The sequence below is a fragment of the Chelonoidis abingdonii genome, chromosome 6 (assembly GCF_003597395.2).
Source record: "Chelonoidis abingdonii isolate Lonesome George chromosome 6, CheloAbing_2.0, whole genome shotgun sequence".
In the NCBI taxonomy this organism is placed as follows: domain Eukaryota; kingdom Metazoa; phylum Chordata; order Testudines; family Testudinidae; genus Chelonoidis; species Chelonoidis abingdonii.
This window is the reverse complement of record NC_133774.1, coordinates 59,689,001-59,713,173: the sequence shown is the minus strand read 5'-3', so window position 1 is coordinate 59,713,173 and position 24,173 is coordinate 59,689,001. Positions and strand designations below refer to the sequence as shown.

The 24,173-nt window shown below is 39.4% G+C and overlaps 1 protein-coding gene across 1 annotated transcript in view; it reads right to left on the bottom strand.

Annotated features, from left to right (window-relative positions):
• Positions 1-24,173, bottom strand: part of ADGRV1 (adhesion G protein-coupled receptor V1) — a 460,423-nt gene that overhangs the window by 115,154 nt on the left and 321,096 nt on the right. Inside the window, exons 86-87 of the mRNA XM_032764111.2 lie at positions 14,451-14,567; positions 3,334-3,512 (exon numbers count right to left, since the gene is read on the bottom strand). Coding sequence (XP_032620002.2) covers positions 3,334-3,512; positions 14,451-14,567 — 296 coding nt within the window. The remainder of the gene's footprint in view (positions 1-3,333; positions 3,513-14,450; positions 14,568-24,173) is intronic.

The following is a 24,173-nucleotide window of genomic DNA, read 5'->3' as shown; positions in this document are numbered from 1 at the left end:
TTCCCCCCCCCCCCCCCACAAATTATGCACAAATGCAATTGGGATCATTAGGACCTGACTTTTTTCAAATGCAAATAAGAAGCCTGAGAAATAATACTTGTTAGATATTTATTTTTGGGAAGGGAAGGGGAGCAAAACATATCTCTTGCCAAGGTACCTACTCTGATTTACTGCTAGATGATGAACCTTCCCTCTTCTCTTCACAACCCTTCCAGCCTCTAAGCCAAGATGATATGCTCTTCCACTGCCTAAACCCCTTCCTGTAAACTCCAGTACTGCTCCACAGATGTAAGCCATCAATTTGACATACGCAGTAAACAAATCTTCCCTCTGCCTTCAACTAGCATACCAACCTCCTTCCCATTTGACCAATCTCCCTGCAAGTTCATCCATAAGAACCCCTCACATTGCCCTCACCAGCTGTTAAAGCCTCTTTCTACCTCCTGAAAAGCACCAGATCTTCTGCTATACCACATTTCCCCTGTTTAAAAATAGAGAGGATATCATATTTACTTATAGTGAACACTGGCACACCACTAAGCATGTAACCATCTGCTTCTCTTTTCTTATCCATGGGAAGAGTTAAATATTGCACTATTGTACATCTGATCCATGAGATCATATACACAGAGAAGATCCTTTTGCCACTTTCTGCATGCAGTAGGTTACCATATCAAAAACCAATGTCTGTTACTATATGTGAGATAGTGTGTCATTTAAAATATACATATTTGTGTGTGTGCATAGATTGTAATACAAGGAAGGAGCCACTCTCTTATTATCTCATATGAATTATTATGCCCATATATTAATGTTTGGACATTAAACCTTGGTTCCCTCCATGTAATCACTCGACTGCTCATTAATCAACATTAATCAAACCAATGGCACTCTTGTTAAGACTGATGGAGCTCTTCAGTCATTGCAGTAACCCAGTTCCCTTCAGAGTTGAGGGTCCTGAAGGAGTGATCACTTAGAGCTAAGATACAGGCTCTGTTACTTTTATTATTTTAACCAATCTTCTATCTCTCATGGGAAATTAGCTTATTTGAGCAGAGCACTGGAGCCATATTGTATTTCTGTCACTGATGCTGGAGTTATTATGTAATGACTCTGGCTTTGGAAATGTCATCATTTTCTCCTCTTCTACATTCTGGTTCAAAGTAAACAAATTAAATTACATATCTCATCCCAGCCCCCTTCCTTCTTTCTGGCCTTGAGAGGCTTCTTTATATAAAGTAATAACAACCTTTAAAATAATTTATGAGTGTAATATTTAACAAGTGCAGTATTTATGAACAATTTTCTCAGATACCCCTCTACTACACTAACATTGGCTAAGCCAGAATACCCTTCATAGTCACTTTAGGTTAAGCATGTTAGCAGAGAAATCCTTCAGACCAATCTTGACTCAGTGAGCTTCTAGGGTATTCACAAAACTACATATATTCTACCACAGAAAAATAAGAAGGGCTTCTTAAGAAACCTTGAGGTAATAATTCTGTCATTATGACCTAGGTAAGGTCAAAAAAGGCTAAAACCCTTACTTTTCTTAATGAAGGTTTGCTCATTGTAATTGCATCTATATGTGCAGCCTCTGTTTGTGAAGGGTGCAATCAGAGCCTTGTCTGGCTCATTTAATTACTTTTCTGCCTGTATCCTGGCAGTGGATTTGGGGAAATCTGTTAGTTTGCTATATTAAGAGTATCTCATCTCATTACAGTGACCAAGAGTTTCAAATTCATTTTCTGGAAGCATCTATGTAAGTAAAACTAACTCCACTGAATATTCATAGAACACTGCCCTTCCCCCTCAAAAAATCCAAAATGGGTGTAGACATACTCCAAGAAAATTCATTTTTAAATTCTGATGAATACTTGCAGAACATCCTCCCCGGCATTTGTCCAGCTCTAGTAACATGCTGGAAAAGATCTTTAGGTTACATTTGGGACAAACATGTGAGTAACTCAGCCTCATTTACTTATTCAGCCTTGGGTTTCTTCTTGTTTTTGAGGGAATTGTGACTGCTTACCTAAAGACAGACACCATGAAACAATGTTTCACAGCATAGGTTGCCACCCACTCCATAGTCCGACCGCAGTGAGCAGTAGAACTGCCCGGTTATGATGCATAGTGGGCCGCCTGTGCCCACTGTGGAGGATGGAGCATTTGGTCATAAGGAACAATTCTGTGCAGTACAGAACCATATTTATTATATTCCTAAACCACTTGTTATCATTTTATCTAAGTGCCAATACACACAATAAAAGAGTGGAGTCCAATGCTAACATCCAGTTAAATTTCTCACTGTAATCTACTTGTTTTCAAAATGAAGTCACTTTGAGAGATGCTCAATTATTACGAATGGCAACATTTCCAACCAACCTCTGCATTTTGTTGCATTGCAACTGACTGGAACGCAGTGTACGGTTAATATCTTTCTCTTGTAGAGAAGATGGATGTACTCTTGTGTTTTCTTTCTTCCTTTGATCTAGCCTCAGAACTGTACATGAAGAGTCTGCTTTTCAGTACCCCTGACTGAGATTATCACTCATATGTCAAGAAATGGCATCTGTAGTTGAGACACTGTACCAAGAGTTGTGGTAGGTTACAGCAGAACAGAGAAACTAGCACATTCCTTGTGTTATTCTAAGAAGCAGCTGTCTATTTATGCCTTCTTATGCAATAAGCATGCAATTATGGCATGTGGTTAGTAAGCACCTGAGGCGGACCTGGTATTTCAAAATAACCTCATATCCTGAAATAGCTTACTAAAAAATATGGTTTGGATTTGAAAAAAAACCAATGTTTCACCCTTCTGTCATCACCTTTGGGAGACAGACATTTTGAGTCTTATAAATATGTGTTGTTTTAATTAAGATCATTTTGTTGATCATTTTGTTGATCATGCTCAAACTGAGAATACTCCAGAGTTTAGAATACTTACCAGCATATCACAGGCCCACAAATACAGACACTTTTAGAAAATATATTTGACACCCTGGTTATGATAATCTCACTCTCTGAGAAGGAATAGTTTTAGTAATCTGAGGAAGAAAAATATTTTAAAGGTGAAGGAGAAGAAATGTGCAGACCCTCTCTTCTCCTGCTCAGTAGACATCTATCACCACCACACACTTCACAGTGGAACTGCAGAGGCTCTGCTGATGAGGGAATTCCACATCCATGTAAGTGAGTAACAGATTTATCCATAAGGTTATGATTAGTTGATTCATTATGATTAGTTATGAGACTGTCTATATTTAAAAGAAAATACAGTAAGAATACACAACATCCAATCACCAGCTGATGTTTTCTTGAGGAAAAACTTACAGATCTCCATAGACCAGGCCATATATCTGTGCCATGCTCTGATGATAGACCCCTCGCAGGATAATTAACAGCAGAATCACAACGAAAGCTGGAAGTCCCCAACTCAAAAGGAAGAAAAAAAGATAGCGCCGCTGTGCGTGTTCATCATTCATCACCAGGACATACCAGAAATTAATAGCCTAAGGAATAACACAGATCATTAAATCAGCAGGGTTTAGGGAATAATTAACCTTTCCATCAAATAAAACATTCAGAAGACAGACTATACACTTTTGAATCCATATATATGTTTTCCCCAACATCAATATTTGTTCCCCTTTTCCCTCCTCAAATAACCAGAAGAGGTTGGTTGCCCAGGAAGTAGGGTTACTTTTGTGGTTCCGTTAAGCTTGAGATGAGCTTGCCAGAAGGTGATACATCCAAGTTAGCCCAACATAAATCCAGTTTCTGCACTGAAAAAAACCTGGTTTTCCTGAGCTTCTGCAGGCTCACCTGGAATTCTGACACATAATTTTGCAAAATCTGATCGCTCCTGAATGTCCCATAAACTAGCACTGAGATGTCTGTCTGTATCTTTTTACAGGATATTCAGCAAGCTGCTTCTACAGTTCTGTTTATGAATTTGATAAGGAAGTGTCATTCAAATTGTAGTTTAATGTAATGTGCACACTGACAGTGAAGAAATTCAGATCACAGATACTGCACAGGTGACAGAAAGAGTGCCATGATGCAAAACAGAGACACATGGTCTATGTGTAGAGTATTTTGGACTCTAGAATAATCTTGATTTCTGTGAAGGTCTCAGTCTGAGGACTGAATAATTTTTCTTTGGTGATAAAGAGTTAACCTGGTCCATTCACTTTTCAGATTAACTGGGAGGAAACTTCATGAGGAGAATCTCACTGAGTTTTCTTTTCCTTTGGCTTACTCTGATGGTCTTCCCACATATTGGGGTAATGTGGGTCAATGTTCTCTGTTTGGGGTAGAGAAGTACAGAAAGCATGCTTGGTATTTTTGAACAGATTCCTCTTTCCTCTGCTTCTTCATCAACAGGGGTGGCTTTAGGCATTTTGCCACCCCAAGCATGGCAGGCAGGCTGCCTTTGGCAGCTTGCCTGCGGGAGATCCCCGGTCCCGCGAATTTGGCGGCAGCCTGCAGGAGGTCCACCAAAGCTGCGGGACCAGCGGACACTCTGCAGGCAAGCCGCTGAAGGCAGCCTGTCTGCCGCCCTCATGGCGACCGGCAGAGTGCCCCCCGCGGCTTGCCGCCCCAACCACGCGCTTAGGGTGCTGCTGCCTGGAGCCGCCTCTGTTCATCAAACAGTGGAGATGAATTTTTACTGTCTGAGAAAGCAAATGCTTGACCACTCTCTTTCAGTTGGATTAATGGGACTGGTGAAATCCACATACATCTATGCAGAAATATGGAAGGATTCTGGGTTATATGAACTACTGAGTAGAACTCATGGGAGGAAAACTCAAAAAAAAGGAGGAATGCAATTAGCATAAAAGGTAGAGAAACAGAATGCAAATAAATAAATAAATTGAAGCACGTACAGCTCATTATCAAACAAAATAATCCAGGGACATACAAAATATCTCTGACCTAAAATGATCGAGTAGAATACCAGAGGTCTCCTGAGAATACAGCTAAAATGAGACAGTAAACACTTCAAACAAACTGCTAGAATTTTGCAGCATGCATAAGTACAATAGTGTAGAAAATACTTTCCAACACCAATCACTTTGTTTTACTTTCACAGGGAAGTTAGTGCAAAATAGCCAGGATGTGAAATTATATAGCTATTCCTCACTCCCCATGTGGAGACTCTTATCATTTACTAAGAGTGCTTTTGTGCAGCAATTAGATACCAGTGGCTGGCCCATAACAGCTGACTCAGGCTGGAGCTTGGGATATAGGACCCTGCAAGGTGGGAGGGTCCCACTCCCGGAGCTCAGGTTGCAACCTGAGCCCAGAAGTCTACACTGCAATAAAGCAGCCCTGGGTTTTCATTACAGTGTAGACATACACTTAGTGCAGAATAAAAGAATCCACATCAGAGTCGGTGCCGAATAGTTAAACAGCAACAGATATTCCACACTAGCTATTCCAGACTTTTTCTCCACATAGAAAAGCCCTTTATAAAGGCCTTGATTCAGGAAGGTTCTTAAGCATGCACCTAATTAAATACATAGGTAGTCTCACTGCATGAGTTTAAGTACTTTCCTGAAACAAGACCTAAGTCATCTTAGAATGTATCTGCAATTCAGTTTTAAATTGTATAGTCAAATAGAGCAGACAAAATTGGTAACTCCATACAAATACAATTAACAAAATTCAATTAACAGTTTTAACATAAAGAACAAGAAAGAATTTCACAGACAAGTTTACATATATCTATGTGTGTGTGTGTGTATACCAACTTATTACTCTCTAATAAATCCTCATACTAACCATATAGGTAGTCTTCTGTTGTGTACATTTGGTACCTTAGTTCTTTGCTTCATCTCAAATAGATTATACTAACTAGAGTTGGGCAAATAATTCATATACTTTTAGCCATTTTTTGGTTTACAGATTGTCCGTTAAGAGATTGCAAAATTACCAAATGGATTTGTTGTTCAAAAATATTTGTGAATTTCTTCAGCCAAATTCTTGGCTTTCAGTTCATACAAGTGGCAAACTGTGAATTCTACTATCAAGTATTCAATTTGCACTGAGTGGGTTAGTTATGTAAGTATTGTTGTTCAGTTATTTGGTATTGTTCCCTGTCTTACATATCTAATTGATGAAGAACAAATCTTGATTACAGAATTCAAAATTCTCCCTTTGATTATTAGTAATATGTTATATGACCAGTGAACAAAACAAAAAGCATATGACTTATGTCATTAAAGGGCAGAAGAAAAATTACTACTTGAATATTCAGTTGAATGTTTGCCAAAAGGAAATGCTAAATGGCTGAAAATGGATTTGAATATTTGTGCAAAGATTTTTCTATTATTTGCTGAGCTTTTATAATAACTCTTTCCCTCTCATTTTACTGCATTCAGTAGCTCTGCTAGATCCTTCTCTTTTTATGCAAAGAAAGTTTCCCTGTTCTTAAAGGAAAGAGGGACTTCTTTCTTCCATGAAGTTAAAAGAACAAACAGTAATAGAGAACATTTCTGTATAAATCTTCAGATTGTGTGATCTTCGGTCTTGCCTAAGCCATGTATCAGTACTAGCAGTCTGACAGTGGAACCACTGAACTGATTTATGCCATTATATTTAGTTAGGGATCACTGATCCTGTTAATTCTGACTATTAGCTTAATTGTTCTCAGTCATGCAATTCAGATTGTTTTCTAAGAAGTCCTACCATATGTCCTTGCACTCCTTTGCTATATTTATTTAGTCATAGTTACCCATCTTATCTCATTTATCACATGGATGACACTAGTCCAATGGTCTTTGCAAAACTTTAGGAGAGATTGGCCAATTCACCATTTCCTGTGCAGTGACATTTTTATCTTGATAATTATAAGCCTCTTGTCTTTGGTGTGCCAAAATTAAATCAATGAAGTACAAATAGTGGAGCTAATTTTAGCAGATCCTTTCCTGTTGCTATGCTGTAATAATAACTAGTCCTGCAGAGGAATAAAATATACAGTCCATTTCTCAGCTGCTCAGGTGAAGAAACTAATGCACAAGCTATGAATGTTCTGAGGTGCAATACAAAACAATTATACATGAACAGAAAATCTTAACGAAACAATCCTAAACTTACTGAGGTTTTTCTTTTGCAATGAAACAATCAATTGAAGCTACCTTTCAAGATGTAAGATACATTTTACGTATGGGTTTTGTTTTAATGGGGTTGCATGTGGGACTCTAGTCAGCAGGTATAGCTTATCAAGAAGGAAGCATTAGATAAAGGGCTTGTCAGTTAGGTTCACATAGCTTTATTTCCCTCAGCCCCCCTGTTTTGGAAGGGATGCATACATCTATATGAATGACTTTAGGCCTATTCACATGGTTAAAAGTTAGGCATGTGCTTAAGTACCTTGCTGAATCAGGACCTTAATGAGACTGCAAGTGGATTTATGGAAAGACAACCAGGCACAAATATGGCCAAAAAAATAGAAGGGAGAAATACAAATACTTGGGACCTGACATTCATCTCCCTCCCACTAGTTTTACTCCACTGCAACTGCATTCTGTGGAGTTACTCCAGATTTGCATTGGTTTAAATGTGATCAGAATCAGGGCCTTGTACAGTACATATTTTCCCACAATTCTCTAACTAGGAATTGGCTGTTATTTAGTTGATACAGATGAGAGTTAAAACATCTTAAACTAGTTTTAAAAAGTGTACAACTAAGTTACCAAAGAGGCAGCTTCTAATACATTATTCTCAATAAGATTTTTTATGGTAAAGTTTGAACAGGCATACTTTTACTTGTATGTGCCTGTCATACAGGAACTGCTACCAAGGATTTGCCATAATCTACTGAGTGCCCTGGAACAAACCATACAGTACAGAACAGCATGTCTAACGCATGCTCATTGACATACTGTGTCATCCCAAAGAACAAGCCACCCAACATGGGTTGGCTTTTAAAACGGATGCTGGTCGGTGTCAGTAGGTGGCGGCAGGGTGAACTAGTAAGGCTTAAAACGTCTGTATGTTAGGCAGCTATAGGACTCAAAACGCTTGGCTAAATTCACCCCCCATTGATATATGGAGGAGGTTAGAGAGACATGGTGTGTGAGGTAATATCTTTTATTGGACTAACTTCTGTTGGTAAGAGAGACAAGCTTTCGAGCTACACAGAGCTCTTCCTCAGGTCTGTGGAGGAGTTGTAATTTGCACCTGCCACTCTACCTTGGTCCTTTGCACTCAGATGGGTCTCAACACTAATGTAGGGTCGGTTATGTTTCCACCACCTGGTGACATATTTATGTTCTCCCAGGAGCTCCACAGAAGTCCTGAGAACAGAAGCTGCTGAGGGTGTATTCAATCAGAATCCCCAGCTGCCCTACCTATGATCCTGTTCTCAGGCCAGTATTGAAATATGAGGCTTTGCTTTCCAATATCAATAGTCTGGGGGATTAACCATTTAAATCTGAAAATCTGACTTCTTCATCCTGTATTTTCTAATGTTTTGAAACTGTAGATGCACAAATGTAGATTATATGCCAGATCCTCAGTTGGTGTAAATTGGTGTAGCTTCGTTAAAGTAGTGCGGATTATTAGCACAGCCTGCCTGGGCTACTGTCCATTAGATTCAACAATTCATGTCTGTATTTTAATGAATAGAAAATTTTAAAGAAATATTTTTTTCTAAGATCTGAGCATTTGAATATATTGAATAATTATGTTTCAAACCTTAGCTCTTCTTTTACATTTCCCTAAATGCTGAACATTATTAATGGCAACTGTTTCACACCAAAATGAAAAACGTTTCAATATGTTAAAGAATTTATGACTTGTTGTGAGACAACAGATGGACAGAATTAAAAAAAATCTTCTTGTACAGTAAAAGTCTTATATTTTATTAATTAAAGTCAAGACAACGTAAAAAAAAAATCCCTCACAGATGTACAGGGAAGAACAATTGCTTTTCATTTCTATGACATATTTGATTTACTTACTATTGGTGGTAAGACTTCATGCTGAAGAATTTCTAACCAACTTCAACATAATGGGCAAATTTTCAAAAGTAACTGTACCCACTGTACTTGCAAAACTCTGCATTTGTGCGAAAGTGCTGTTGGCGCATACAGATGATGAGCGCTGTGCATATAATTAGTACATAGTTTTTTATGTGGTCATGTTTTAAATTTGTAAAAATGAATTTCACAGGAGTTCCAGTTCAGGAAACAAGGAGAAGTCATGTGAGCCGAACAAGGCAGTGATGTAAAGGGACTGCTGTGCTCAGAACTAACATCTAGTATTCCACCTCCTTACCCGCATAATAACGTATTACAAGTTGACTGGATTTCCAAAGTAATCAGCAAGACTACAACAGGACACAAAATGGGTAGATCCCTTTGCAGGATCACAGTCTTATATAATCATGTATCAAAAAGCAGATTACAGATATTAATGAATTATATACTTAGTGAATATTTTTTAAATTCCCTGTGGGACTTCTGAATTTAATTTACTGTTCTGTCCCTTTAAGACTTGCTGGAAAGAGTTTGTCACTCAAAAGGGGCAGTGCAGATGGGGAGAGAAAGACTGACTGATTATTATGCTTCCAGGGCAAAGAATATCTAGAAGACTGACCAAAAGCTCTAAAAACAAGATCAAGGACCTGAAGAGAGAGCTCCAAGTACAAAGAAAAAAATGGCAAGAGATAGAGCAGGGATCCAGCCAGTCAGAAAGTCCTAAACCAGTGGTGGGCAATGGGAGCTGCAGGAAACAGCAGCCAGCACGTCCCTGGGGACTGCCGCTTCCCACAGCTCCCATTAGCCAGGAACTGGGAGCTGCGGGGGGCCGTGCCTGCGGACAGTCAAGGTCAGCAAAAAGTCTTGTGGCCCACAATCAGATTACCAAAACATTTAGGAGAATGATGTAATAAAGCACTTACACAGTAGCTTGCATTGCCTACGGTGTGTTGTTGCAAGATACTGTGGAAAGAACCGAACAGAGAGAAAAGCAGAGGCAAAAAGCAAGGCTACTACTTAGGCCAGGTCTACACTACGCCTTTAAATTGGTTTAATGGCCGATAAATCGATTTAAGGCTGTACCCGTTCACACGATGTTGTCATTTATATCGATATAAAGGGCTCTTTAAATTGATTTCTGTACTCCACCCCGACGAGAGGAGTAGCGCTAAATTCGATATTAACAACTCGGATTACGGATTACGGTTAGGTGTGGACGAAATCGAACATTATGGCCTCCGAGAGGTTTATACCCACCAGTCACCACTGCCGCTCTTGGTCCGCAAGTCTGAACTCGGAGCAGCGGGGCATGTAAACAGGAAGGCGCCCACGAACTTTTGCAACTTACATTCCTGCTTTCCAGCGTCGAGCTTGATCAGCACGTGGGCAATGCAGTCTCAAATGCAAAATAGCTCCAGACTATGGAGCTGTGTAGCGGGAGATACTAGATCTGATCGCTGATGGGGAGAAAAATCTGTGGAATCAGAGCTCCGTTGCCAGAACATGGAAATGCCAAAGAATGCGTCTTGGGCAAAAAAAAAAAAAAAAAAAAATAAATAACTCACATAGAGATAACGCACGTCTTGGCTGCGTGAAAGCGTACGGGAAGCCATTGAGAACTCGAAGACTGACGCTAACATGTGCCGGAGGAGAGGGGAGTGAGGGGTTTACTGAGGACTCCAGCTATCCCATCGCTCTTCTAATGCAGTCTCTGACAACTATTTGCATTCTTGGGAGCGTCGTAAGCGATGAACTGCTCCCTAAATGCTGTCTGAGCCTAAACACAGTGTCTGGCGTGGTTTACTGAACAGCTCATCAGTCTCTATCGCCCCCCCACCACGTGATGAAAAAAGAAAAGTAAAGAGAAATCATCCTTGAGTACTTAAAATGTCACCTGTGTTACTGGAGATGCTGCGGAGAACGCGATGCTGCGCAGTGAAGAGCAGATCCGCTCCTCTCCCCCTCCCCAGGTGTAGCATGGTCAGCCAGTGAGAAGCTCCTGCTGAGGGTGCCTGGGAAAAATGGGAATGACTCCCAATTCTCCCAGTGATGGTACAGAACGGCTGGTAACTGCTTCATCGTGCTAACGGGGGCTGAACTTCATCAGCCCCTTCCCTCTCCGTGTATAGAAAAAATTCTGACTGCATGGACTGTCATAGCCATGGAGGGCTGCCTCCCCCTCATTTTATCTCACTAACAAGTTCTCTGTTTTAGTCCTGCATTCTTCATAACATCATGCCAACTATGGGGGGGGGGGGGCAACTGCCACGGTAGCCCAGGAAGGTTTGAGGAAGGTGGAAGCACGGGTCAGGTGTTGCAGGGGCACCCCCTGAGAATACTGACATGGAGCAGCTGTGCTGTGATACACGTCTCTTTAATACACTTGACCTATTCTGTCAAGACTGACTCTATTTTTAGAACCATAAGGGAGGAATTGACTCAGTCCCATAGATAGTCAATCCCAATTTGGCTTTCAAAAATTTTCAGCCAGGAGACATCGTCACGGTTATCGGATCGTCTTGTCTTATCTACCGTGAAAAGAAACAGATCCGACTTCCTTTCGAACAAGGGGCGGGGGAGACTGGGAACTATGGGATAGCTACGGAAAGGCTACCCACAGTGCACCGCTTCAGAAATCGACGCTAGCCATGGAGCATGGACGCAGACTATCGAATTAACATGCCTAGTGTGGACACTCACAGTCGACTTAATAATATGAGTTTTATTAGACCGATTATAGCTAATTCGATATTATCCCGCAGTTTAGACGTAGCTTCAGCTTTCTGTTAGTACAGTATGACCTTGGGGAAAGCTAGAAAAAGAGTTTATTGGCAAAAAAGGCTGGTGGCTGTAAACTAAGAAACTGCTCCTGTTGCTCTTGGTTCCTCCAGCATTTGGAGAAGTGGGACTTTGCACATTCCTTGTCAATAAACAAGATGTATCAAAGTAACACCTTTCATCAATTTCTACTCCTAACAGAAAAACCCTGAGGGCTCTGAACTTTAATTAGCTGGTTGGATCAAAAAAAGGTGCAAGAGTACTTTCCAAAAGTCTTTAAGAACATTTTTCATAAAAAGCTGCTATGACAGTGGTGGGCAACCTGCAGCTCGCATCAGGTAATCTGATTGCAGGCTGAGAGACATTTTGCTGAAGTTGACCATCTGCAGGCACAGCCCCCCTACAGCTCCCAGTGGCAATGGTCATAGGTGCCGACTCCGTGGGTGCTCCAGGGCTGGAGCACCCACAGAAAAAAATCGATGGGTGCTCTGTACCCACCGGCAGCCAAGTTCCCCATCCTGCCCCCACTCACCTCACCTCCACTTCCTCCCCTGAGCGAGCTGTGTCCCCGCTTCTCCTCCCAGCGCTTGCTGACATGAAATAGCTGTTTCATGGCATAACAAGCTCTGAGAGGCAGGGGGAGGAGCACGAACGTGGCACGCTCAGGGGAGGAGGTGGGAGATTTGGGGAAGTGGTTGGAATAGGGGCAGGGACGGAGCGGAGTTTGGGCAGGGACTTTGGGGAAGGGGTTGGAATGGGGGCAGGGTGGGAGGGGGCAGGGCAGGTGTGGAGTCGGGACAGAGCTGGGGCAGCAGGGGGGCTGAGCACCCACCAGCACCAGCAGAAGCCAGTGCCTATGGCCACAGTTCTCTGTTCCCGACCAATGGGAGCTGTGAGAAGCAGCGGCCAGCAAGTCCCTGCAGCCTGCCGCTTCCCACAGCTCCCATTGGCCGGGAACGGTGAACCGTGGCCACTGAGAGCTGTGGGGGACCATGCCTTTGGACAGTCAATGTCAGCAAAATGTCTCTCAGCCCACGATCAGATTACTCTGATGGGCTGCATGCAGGCCACAGGCTGCAGGTTGTCCACGACTGTACTATAGGAACTCAGTTATGGTCTGAAAGGTACAGGCAAAAACTGTACAGAAACAAAGAGTAGGAATAAATGGCGAATTATTCAGGCAAGGGTTACCAGTGGGGTGTCATAAAGTTCCATACTGGAATATGTGATGTTTACTATATTGATCAATTATCTGGAAATGAGGTAGACAGTGAGATGATTAAATCTGAAAATGACAAAATTTAGGTTAGTCAAGACCAGTGAAAACTGCATGAAACTTCATAGATTGCTAACCAAACTAGGTGAATGAGCATCATATCAACAGAAGTAGTTCAGTACTGACAAATGGAAAGTAATGCATATTCAAGGGAATAATCTGAATTACTCATACATTTTATTGGGTTCTAATTGTATCAACTCAGGGAAAAAAAACTAGGCATAACTATGTACAGCTCAAGGAAGATCTCTGTTCAATGTGTAGCAGTGTCAAGAAAGGTGATTGTATGTTTTAGGCTATATGTTTCTTTTCCTCAGTTACTGCTATCTAAGGCTAACAGGCACAGAAGGCTTGGGACTCAAGGTAGAGAGCTGCCTTTGTTTTTGTTCCATGTTTATGTTAGCCTCTTGACAAAGCGCAAGGAAGTGGAGAAGAATTGTTTTTTATGTCTTTCCGTTACTAAGGTCAAAGCAGCACACAGTTACAGCATAATTTATCTCTGCAGAATTTTGCCCTTACATAGGGCCCAATCCTGTATGCTGGACAGTGTGTGAGACAAAATAAAGCAATTTGAGCAAAGGTGCTGCAAATATGACATTGTATACTATAAACATGATGCACCCAAATCCTGTCAATACTGTAAGCACATATATGCAGAGGTGCATATGATGCTAAATTCCGATCTGCAGAGGACGCATGATGGACCCTCCTCTGATTTATCTCACAGTTGCTTTGACCAATTTACATCGCACATTTACACAATTAATAGATTTAATCTAGAGATTTCCACAAGTGTTCTACTTGCTTATATCATGTCTGAATTAAGACTTCTGTCTCAGAATTCTGGGCACGTCTGTGAATGTGTTTACTTTTTCAGTAGATCTGATGCAGCGTTTTGGCCTTATAATAGCTTTTCTCTATGCTATACTTCTCAACTTGAATTAAGAAGTAGATTTTTCATTTTACATGGGTTTAAAGTACAAACTGACATTGAGTCTGATGACCAATATAACTTGTAACTAGTATTTCAGCTTGAAGAGACTTTTTCAAAACAATGTAAGGAAGATGCATTTAGAAACGCCATTAGCTCTTACAAAAGCAGTTTCTTCAGTTTTGATAATGTACTTCCTACCGGGTACATTTTCAAACTGAGATATGGAAAGATTTAGTGCACAATGGCTGTGGATGTTAATGAGACTTACTGGAATACACCTCTAAAGTGATTTGAAAATTTATTTCTAGATCTCTTTCACTCTAGGATTAGTAGGGATTATTTAAGTTCTTTGTCTTATCAATATCACTGGAATGTTATGACAGACACATTAAGAAATGACATAAATGCAGTACAAGTATCAGTTGCCCTTAAGCAGATTTTGGTGAATGAGTGAGAGAAAGAGAAAGATACTAACCTGAATGAGCATCCAGCTGAACTGGCAAAGGTAAAGGTAATGTGCAATAGATCCCAGGGCAGAACAGCTTTCCTCTGAGAGCTCTTGACTTATGTAAGCCGAGGCAAGAAACGAAATCTGTGAGAGACACACATGTATACATATTGGAACCAATCAACATTAATTTAATAATATTAAGTCATCAGCAAGTTTAATTTCAGTTGGGATGAAAGCCAGAATGATTTACAATAATTTACCACTCAATTCAGAAACTAATTAGTAATGGAATGCGATGCTTTGGGATAAATGTATTTAATGTTCATCCTGAGGTGAAATTCTAGCTCAACTGAAATCAATAGCAGAACTTCCAGTGACTCAGCATCATAAGTCTGTCCTATTTTGTAAGCATGTTAACGGACTTTTGTTGTTTCTTGATTTGCATGTTATATCACATTTGAAGAAAACCCTGACAATGAAAAATGTCTCAAAGTGGTTCTGTTTACAACGGATTTGAACTTCACATAGCTGGAACCCTGCCCGATTTCCTGCCAGCTCACCATGTAAATTTAAATCTGTTGTAAACAGAACAATTTTGTGATGTAGCATGCATCAAATATATTTGCATTTCACTGCCCTGTTGAAAAATTTCTAGATAACATATCCTGCACATTTCATCACGTTATCTTTTATATTCTCAAAACAGAACAAGAAATGTATTTATAAACCTAACTTATAGCTCCTGCTTCTTGCCCCAAAAGCATTTGTTATGAAATCTGCACACAAGGAAAATTCATGTCCTGTACTGTGTGGTTGCATTAGTGGGCAAAAAGGGTGTCAAGTAGGACAAGATTGCAACCTCGAGCTCAAAACAGCAGTAGGTTGGGGACCAGCAATACCATCCTACCAAGTGCACCAAGGTTCAAAGGAGTAATCTGCTGGCCTGATAAATAATCAGTCCTTTGCCTATATGTTGCAGTGTGCAACAGGTGCTAGGGTGAAGTTATAAGATACTTTTATGGAACAGTAAGCTGTTCTCTACCATGCTGTGTCTGAGGCACCCCATCCTAGACACCAGATGACTATACTTCCTTTTCCACACTGGCATGACTCTTTTTAACAGAGGCATTATTATTCTTAGAACTTTTATTTTCCATTATTTGTTTTTAACTACTAGCCCCGCAAAACTAAACCAAAACAATCTAAAAGAAAAAAAAATCATGTTAAAATGTGAGCTGGATCTCAATAAGTTTCAGATCTGGCTCCTCTGAATTCCATTACAGATAAAATACTTTTACTAACACATTATCTAGAAGGATCTAATCATTCACATAAAGAATGCAGAATAGGCTAAATCTACCATTTATGCAGTTAACTTACTGAATTTGTGAAGTGAGAAAAATATATATTTTTTCTCTTTAGGGATAATCCGGTTTTATCTCTCCATTTGGGAACAGGTTTTGCTTTTAACCAATAGTTCCAAATTTCTTTTCAGTAACACACAGTCCACTGTGAAACAGTTCTGTTTGTGAATGGATTTGGAACTCTAATCTGCAGACTTTGTTCTATGAATACTAAAAACTGCAGCAGTATATGCTTCTCCACCGGGCCCTCTCAAGGACATCCGGTTTGGCCTGAAACTGTTTCATTTAAGGTTAACTAGTGACTCAAAAGGAAAAGCTGCAAATTGCACCAATTTGTGAGAGATATTTTTTTGTGCCATACAGGGCACGAAGCAGAATGCTGCGAGAGCATATCACTGAAAAAGGGATCAGGACACTTACAAGGTTTTTCTGACATAGTGACCAAATAAAATAAAAAAATACATTGGAATCTTTATTTATTGATGTTGAAGAGGAACAGGTCTCTGAATGGAGTGGGTGGGTTGATAATTTGTAACCATATCTCTAATGCCAAACACTGGGGGATGAAATACTGTCCCCACTGAAGTCAACCAGGAATTCCCACTGTCTTCCATGGGACTAAGATTTCACCCCAGGATCTTGCTTTGAGATCTGTGTACATCTCTATGTGATTATTTAAAATTAAAAGAGACTTACTCTGTGCGCAAAAAAAAATTAAACAAATCAATCAGCATGTGTCTACAGCCCATAAAGTTTGTTTTTAGAACCTCTCCCTTCATGATCACGTTTCTGTAAGAGTTTGGTGAACCTCCCTTAAAGAAAATGAGGCCTGCAGTCTTCTGTTTCAGTTAACTACAAGTTTCACTACAGCAGACATGCTCCTTGGTTTTTATTACTCTAATAATAAAAGAAATACACTCTTCAGAAACAGCTGGTGTTAATCATTTACTATTACTCAGAGCAAGAATTAAAAGAAGATAATTTATTCACACTGCAGTACATTTTTGTAGTTTTACAGTGTGCTACTTAAATTGAGCAATTTAAACAGAAGCAACAGCTAAAAAGAAGGAAAAAAATAAGTCATAATTTGTTTTTTCCTTGTAGACCTTTTATAAGCAAGATAGCTACATTGGTTACATACTGTACACTCATAGGAATATCTAACACAAAGCATTTGAATCTATGTTTGACCAAATGGATCTCTGAATTTACATTGAAAATATCTGCAGAGAGAGACACCTTCTAAATCTTCATATAAGAATGCTGCACTAGTTCTCATGTGAATATCTGACTCCTTAAAATGTTAGTATATAGTATACATAATGTCAGAAAATAAGTGAAGGTGATACATACTCAGGATCTTCATATATTAAAATAACATTTATCTTATCCCACAGAACTAGTGGAGCAGAATGTCCTGTAAACTTTGCCTTGACAATTTCAGGTTCATTTGGACAAATTTGTCCAAATTTGAGTGAGTGGTGCTGTGACCCCATGTGCCAGGGTTGCAGCGCAGTGCCAGTCAGATTCGGCACCAGCCCAAGGCAGATTCTGCTGTCGTAGGCAGCTGCTTCCTTGTCCGGATTCCTGAGAATTAACATTTTGTGAATCATCTCTAAACAGATGAATGTGATAGGAGACAAGAAAGTTGGTGGTAGGGTTGTTTCTCTGTGCTGCTGCCCTTTGGCTTTTTGATGGGAAAGCTTTCCCTTGAACTTTGGCACTTTTTTACCCCCACAGAAGACTGGAGCCCTCCTTTTCTTGACTGGATTCTGCAAAGTTTATTTTACTTCTTTAACCTTCTCCCCTCATGTCCCCCAAACTGAAGCCACAATCTTCCAAGAAAAGAGGACTGGAAACTTTGGAAACTTATCAATGCCACTCACCAACTGACGAGAGGGTTCCCTGTTGTGCAATGCAAGGCATTCCCACCCACTCAGACTGAGATGATCTTCAGCTAATTCAGTATATTTCTGCTATATGACATTACCATCAGGTTGGTCACTCTTAGGATTTTTTGCAATAGAGAACTATCTTGTAGATGAATCTAGTATTAGTCTGGGAAACTGGAAGTTGTTTTAGCCAAGCTGCATAGGCATTTGACTTGTCCAAGATGCTAACAAAAAAAGCTTACTTACAAGTCAGCATAAACAGCAGAGGATTGTATAATATAAGTAAAGGAGGCTACAACCAATAATTTACCAATGACACCTAATTTCAGGCCCAGTCTGCTCTAGCACCTCTTTAAAGAAATCTGATGCAGGTGAAGATCAACTATTACATTAAAAAAGCCAAAAAATAAATGTTACATCTCTGTTGCAAATTATGACTTGATCTAACCTTAAGAGACATGCATAGGACTGAACAAAGGGATGCTAGAAAGGAAACTGAGGGAAGATCATATCGTGGAATCTTCTGGGAGATATGCAGATTAATATTAAACAGTCGAATTGTTTTCAAAAGTTAACTGGAATTTTATATCTACCTGTCACATTTTTTTACTTTTGATTACTTGAAAACAATTTTCAGATACATAAGGACCAATGCACAATGACCTGCCTACTTATTTTCTAAAACTTCAGTTCTCCAGAACAAATCCTTGAAAACTATGCTGTCCAAAGAACATGTGCATTAAAATGTGAAGATCTGGTTAAATGAGGGGAAAGCCTCCTAGCATGTTGAGCTGCCTAGTTTGCCTGTAGCTAGAGCAGCCCCTGAATGTACATACCTGTATGAAGTGAAAATGACAAAAAAAAATAATAATAATCAAGACATGCACATTATAGTTATATAAAATTAACTAATTTAAATGGCATGTTGGAAACAAACGAGAAGCTCCTCTAAATGAAAACTGATTAAAGAAAAGGAACTGCAGGGCAAAGGGTTACTTAGCAAAGTACTGAAACACAGCAATTTTTTTTTAATCTACTGGTAACTCATATTGATGTTGCAGTGCAGGGAATGTCAAGTTCAGTCTTTGCCACTGAAAAGGCCCAGTACAGTCTAATGCAGAACAAATTGTAAGGAACTTTCTTATGCTCACCTACATATGGCTGAGGCTGAGATGGAGATAAGCCATCTCACCTTATACAATATAGTTTCACAATCATCTTCATCGACAGAACCAGCCAAATGGCAGGTAGTTGATAATGTCCAAAAGTACAGGATTGAATCCAACTGCCAAAACCATTATGCAGATTTCAAAATATCTGAACAGCTGTACAAACATATGGGTGATCGGCCTTACAGGTATCTGTGTCCAGACACACTCTCTCTTGAAAGGTGGTCAACAGAGAAACAGTCATGTGAGAACAGTTGCTGTAGTCGCCTCCATTTAGTGCTATGTTCTGTTTCACGTGCAAGCTTTTTTCAGACAAGAAGAATGATTCAGTGATTGGGCTCATTCTACTGCTTGAATTACAGAGCATGAGAGTAACTCTGACTATCAATTTGTCATGATTTCTTATGTTAAGGTATCTAAAGTAAATCAGAATATTGATACTGAGCTGTCACTTCAGTTTCAAAGAGAGAAATGGTATAAAAGAATCACTGAAATATAGGGCTGGAAGGGGCCTAAGAGGTCATCAAGTCCAGCCCCCTAGACTTAGGTAGGACCAGCTATAGCTACACTGTCACTGACATGGTTTGTCCAACCTGTTCTTAAAAATCTCCAATGATAAGGATTACACAACCTTCCTTGGAAACCTACTTAATTCTACTTATAGTTAGGAAAAATTTTCTAATATCTAACCTAAAACTCTCTTCTCTCTTGCTGCAGATTAAGCCAATTACCGATTGTCCCACCTTCAGTGGACATAGAGAACAATTGATCATAGTCCTCTTTACAAAGAGCTCTTAACCTATTTGAAGACTTATCGGGCACTCCCCCTATCAACCCATTTCTAGTCTCCAGACTAAACATACCCAATTTTTTAACCTTTCCCAATCAGCCAGCTTTTCTAAACATTTGTTGCTCTCCTCTGGACTTGTTCCAATTTGTCTGTATCTTTCCTAAAGTGTAGTGCCCAGAATTGGACATTGTACTGTAGTTGAGGCATCACCAGTGCCAAGTAGACTGGGACAATTATCTCTTGTGTCTTAACATACAAGAATCCTGTTATTACAGCCCAGAATATTAGCCTCTCTCACAACTGCATCACACTGACTCATATTCAATTTGTAAACACTATAATACCCCGATCCTTTTCAGAAGTACTGCCACCTAGACTGTTATTCCCCATTTTATTTTGTCATTGTCCATTGGATTTTTCCTTTCAAAATTAAATACTTTTCACTTGTCTTTACTGAATATCATCTTGTTGATTTCAGACCAAATCTTCAATTTGTCAAGATTGTTTTGAATTCCAATCCTGTCTTATAAGGTGCTTGCAAACCTCTCCCAGCTTGGTGTCACTGCAAATTTTATAAGCACACTCTCCATTCCATTATCCACATCACTAATGAAAATACTGTATGGCACCAGAACCAGGACTGACTCCTGTGAGACCCCACTAGATAGGTCCTCCCAGTGTGACAGTGATCAATTAATAACTACTCTGAGTATACTCTTTAAACCAGTATTGCATACACCTTATAGTAATTTCAGCTAGATCACATTTCCTTAGTTTGCTTATGAGGATGTCATGCGGGACTGTGTCAAAAGCCTTACTAAAATAAAGATATATCATGTCTACTACCACGCCCAATCCTTTAGGCCAGTAACCCTGTCAAAAAAGGAAATCATTTTGGTTTAGCATCATTTGCTCTTGACACATCGAGTTGTAAGAATAGATTATTCACCAGGTGCTTACAAATTGATTGTTTAATAATTTGATCCAGTATCTTTCCAAGTATTAAAATTAGGCTGACTGGCCTACAACTTCCCAGATCCTCTTTGTTCCCCTTTTAAAAGATAGATACTATGTTTGCCCTTCTCCAGTCCTCTAGAACCTCCATGAGTTATTGAAGATAACTGCTAATATTTTCGAGATTACATCCGCTAGTTTCTTAAGTATGGGGCATGAATTTCATCAGGTCTTCCCAACTTGAATACATCTAACTTATCTAAATATTCTTTAACCGGTTCTTTCCTTCTATTGGCTTGTGTTTCTTCCCCTATGTTGCCAAAATTAATTGTATTGAGTTTCTGGTTACCAATAACTTACTTTAGTGAAGACTGAAGCAAAATAGGTATTAAACACTTCACCCTTTCTTGATATCATCAGTTATTAGCACTCCTTCCCCGCTAAGTAGATAAACTGTCAGCACTCCTGAACTCCTTTTCCCCTTAGATTTTCTTCCCATTTTTACTACCATTTCTCTGAATTTGTTACAGTCTGCTTTTTTTTTTGAAGTCCATTGTCCTTATTATGCTGCCTTCACTCCTTCCTTTCTTTAGAATAATGAAAATTATCAATTTCATGCAAATTGCCTTTCATCTTCAGATTCACAACCAATCCCTCCCTGTTGGTCAGAATCAAGTCTAAGAGGTGCTACAGCAAGTTGTGAAGGTAATGAAATTTCTTGCTGAAGGATGACTCCCATTTCACTGGGATGATGAAAACACTGGATTTATTCACCGTGGAATTCTGGGGAGAATTTTAGAGCTAATTTCCAAATTTGTTAACTTCTTTGCAAGTCATATCAAGAAGTTTGGACATGAAAAGCCATCATATATTTCCTCCACTATCTGTGATGAGATTTTTTAACTGATGTGGAAGAAAGTTCTATGAGCAATACAAGAGGAAAGTTACACTGCCAAATATTACTCTCTAGCAGTTGACAGTACTCTTGATATTTCTCATGGATCTAGCATTCATTGTCTGTATTTTTAACAAAAGTGGAAATCCTGTTGAACATTTTCTAGAATTTGTGCCAAGTCTTGGACAGAATGTGCTATTTATTTTAAACAAACTTGGTATTAATATTTTGGATTATTGCTGTCAGACCTATGTCAATGCTGCCAACATGCCTTCAGACATGTATTAGGCATATTAATTCTGTAGGAGATTATGTCCCTTGTGCAGCACATTCTCTGAATCTTTTTGGTAACTTGTGTCCAAACAGTGAATTTTTTTGGCTTCCTCCAATGACTCTACACCTTCTCTGCTGTCTCAACACACTGCTGGAAAATCCTTATTGAGCAATTTAAAAGAAAAGAGAATAATCCTATTTTGGTTCTAAAATCTCTGTCCAGCATCCTTTGGTCCTGCTATGCTGAATCCACAAAAGCCCTATGTCACAATTGTGTACGTATACAAGAAGCTCTGGATAAAGTCAGCAAAGATACTGCTGCATATGGGATTACACAAACAGAAGCACAGTTTCTGCATGACAAGATGGACCTTTCTTGAAACCACATTTATGGCAAAGCTATGGAATCACGTCCTTCAGTGATTTCAGCCATTTTAAAAAGCAGATATCAGTGTCGGTTCTGCTATCCAACTCCAGAAGTCACTGGGTGATCTTTTTATTGCACCCGAGGGGTCAGTTTGAAACTGGAGCATTTCGAAAGTCAAAGGCACCAACTGTATCTCAAGCCTATTACAGTGAAATTCATCAAGTCTCAAAATAGAAACAACAGGCATATGAATCCATGTGAATGAATGTGGAGCTGTAGGGGTCAGAAAAGTTTAGAACAGAAACTTTTAATTTCATAACTGACAGTTTGAAAGTGTCTCTGAAAATTTTTTGGGAAGCCTATACAAGGATTTTGGCTTCTCAACCAACTTCAGCAGTATGCTCCACAACAAGATACATTTTGCAACTGCAGCTGTGGTTGCAAAATATTCATCTGATCTCAAAGTAACTTTTGAAGATGAGTTTTAACAGTATTATTGCTTCACAAAAAATGAAGCTTGCAAATTGCCAATTAACCAATTAAAGCAGTAAGTCTTGACTCCTGGAATCCACTTTTCCAGATGTGGACATCACTCATCATATTTACCTCACATTGCCAGTTACAAATGCTGAAACAGATGATTATTCTCCAGGATGAGCAGAACTAAAAGCTACGGCTGCTCAACAATAGATTCCTTTTGATGCCTTTGCTTTAGTGTCCATTGAGAGTGACTGTCATGAAACCCGGACTTCAGTGACATAATAGATTCTACTAGCCTCTGATCTCAGAAGAAGCCCCTGTACCACTATCATGAAGGCCATGTTCTTGTTGGGTATTTATATATCAGTCACTTTAATTGTTTGGGGCTATATACAACTATATTCTTATATTCAAATCCTGTTTGTGTTCTTATACTCAAAATACAGTAGCATAAGAACACAAAATCTTCTCTGTCAGTGATACATCTGTATTTTCTGCTGAGAAAGATCTAACTCTGATGATAAAAATAATCCCATACTTACAGACTGCATATCACATGCTCTGTCTAGTTTGAGGAAGAAGGGGAGGACGGCCCAATTTCCATAATGCAGAGTGCTGTAAAATTCTTTAATCCAGTCCTACATAGCAGTCAAGCAGGAAGTAGATGGGTTAGATTTTAGAAGTAATAAGAATAGATATTTAGAATACAGAAATAATAGGAGGAGAACGTAAAGTAAGTGGTAGGAGATGTAAGAGGGCATGGTCCATATAAGTGCTTAAATTCTATGATGTGGAGCATTATCAAAATAACCCAAAACAAAACAGTGAACAAAGTGATCAGGATGCAGCATAAAATGGACAGAAATCTCTGCAGGACCTAAATCACAGGACTGTTCCAAAAGTTGTTCAGATTTGAACTATATTTTTAAAACTGAAACCCTAAACCTACATATAGCGAATACCACAAATAATGTCCAGTAATAACCACCATAGGACAGTAAACTTTTCTTTTTTAATGGTGCGCATTATACATGTGCAGATATATTTTTGTGAGTATTACCTGATGGCTGAGCTTTGAAAATCTGGCCTTTTATAGATAAGAACGTCAAGAACTCGTGAAGTTTGATCTGAGCTTTCACTTTGTGCTACTTCTCGATTAGACATATCTTCCTTTCAATTTTCTTATTAAATAGTGGATTTGTTTTAGCATTTATTATGACTGCACATTCACATCTCCCCTGAACAGGGGAAGGATTGTCCAATAACTGCACAGTGAAAATATTTTGAAACTAACTGAATTTGCAACAGTTTGTTGTAAGAATCATTTATTCATTTTATTTAAATATTTAAATTACATACTCTTCCTTACTTTGGATATAGACTATGAAGGATCTTATTAATGCTAGATTAGCTACATTTGGTCAAGGAAAATATGTAATAGCCATTGAGGATGATAGGCTCTGGCAGATTTAGCTGTGTGTTAAAGTCTGTAGGGAAACAGACTTAGCCAAGTGTCATGCCCTTGCCAGCTAGAACCAGCCAATCTTGAGAAGGTTCCAGCCA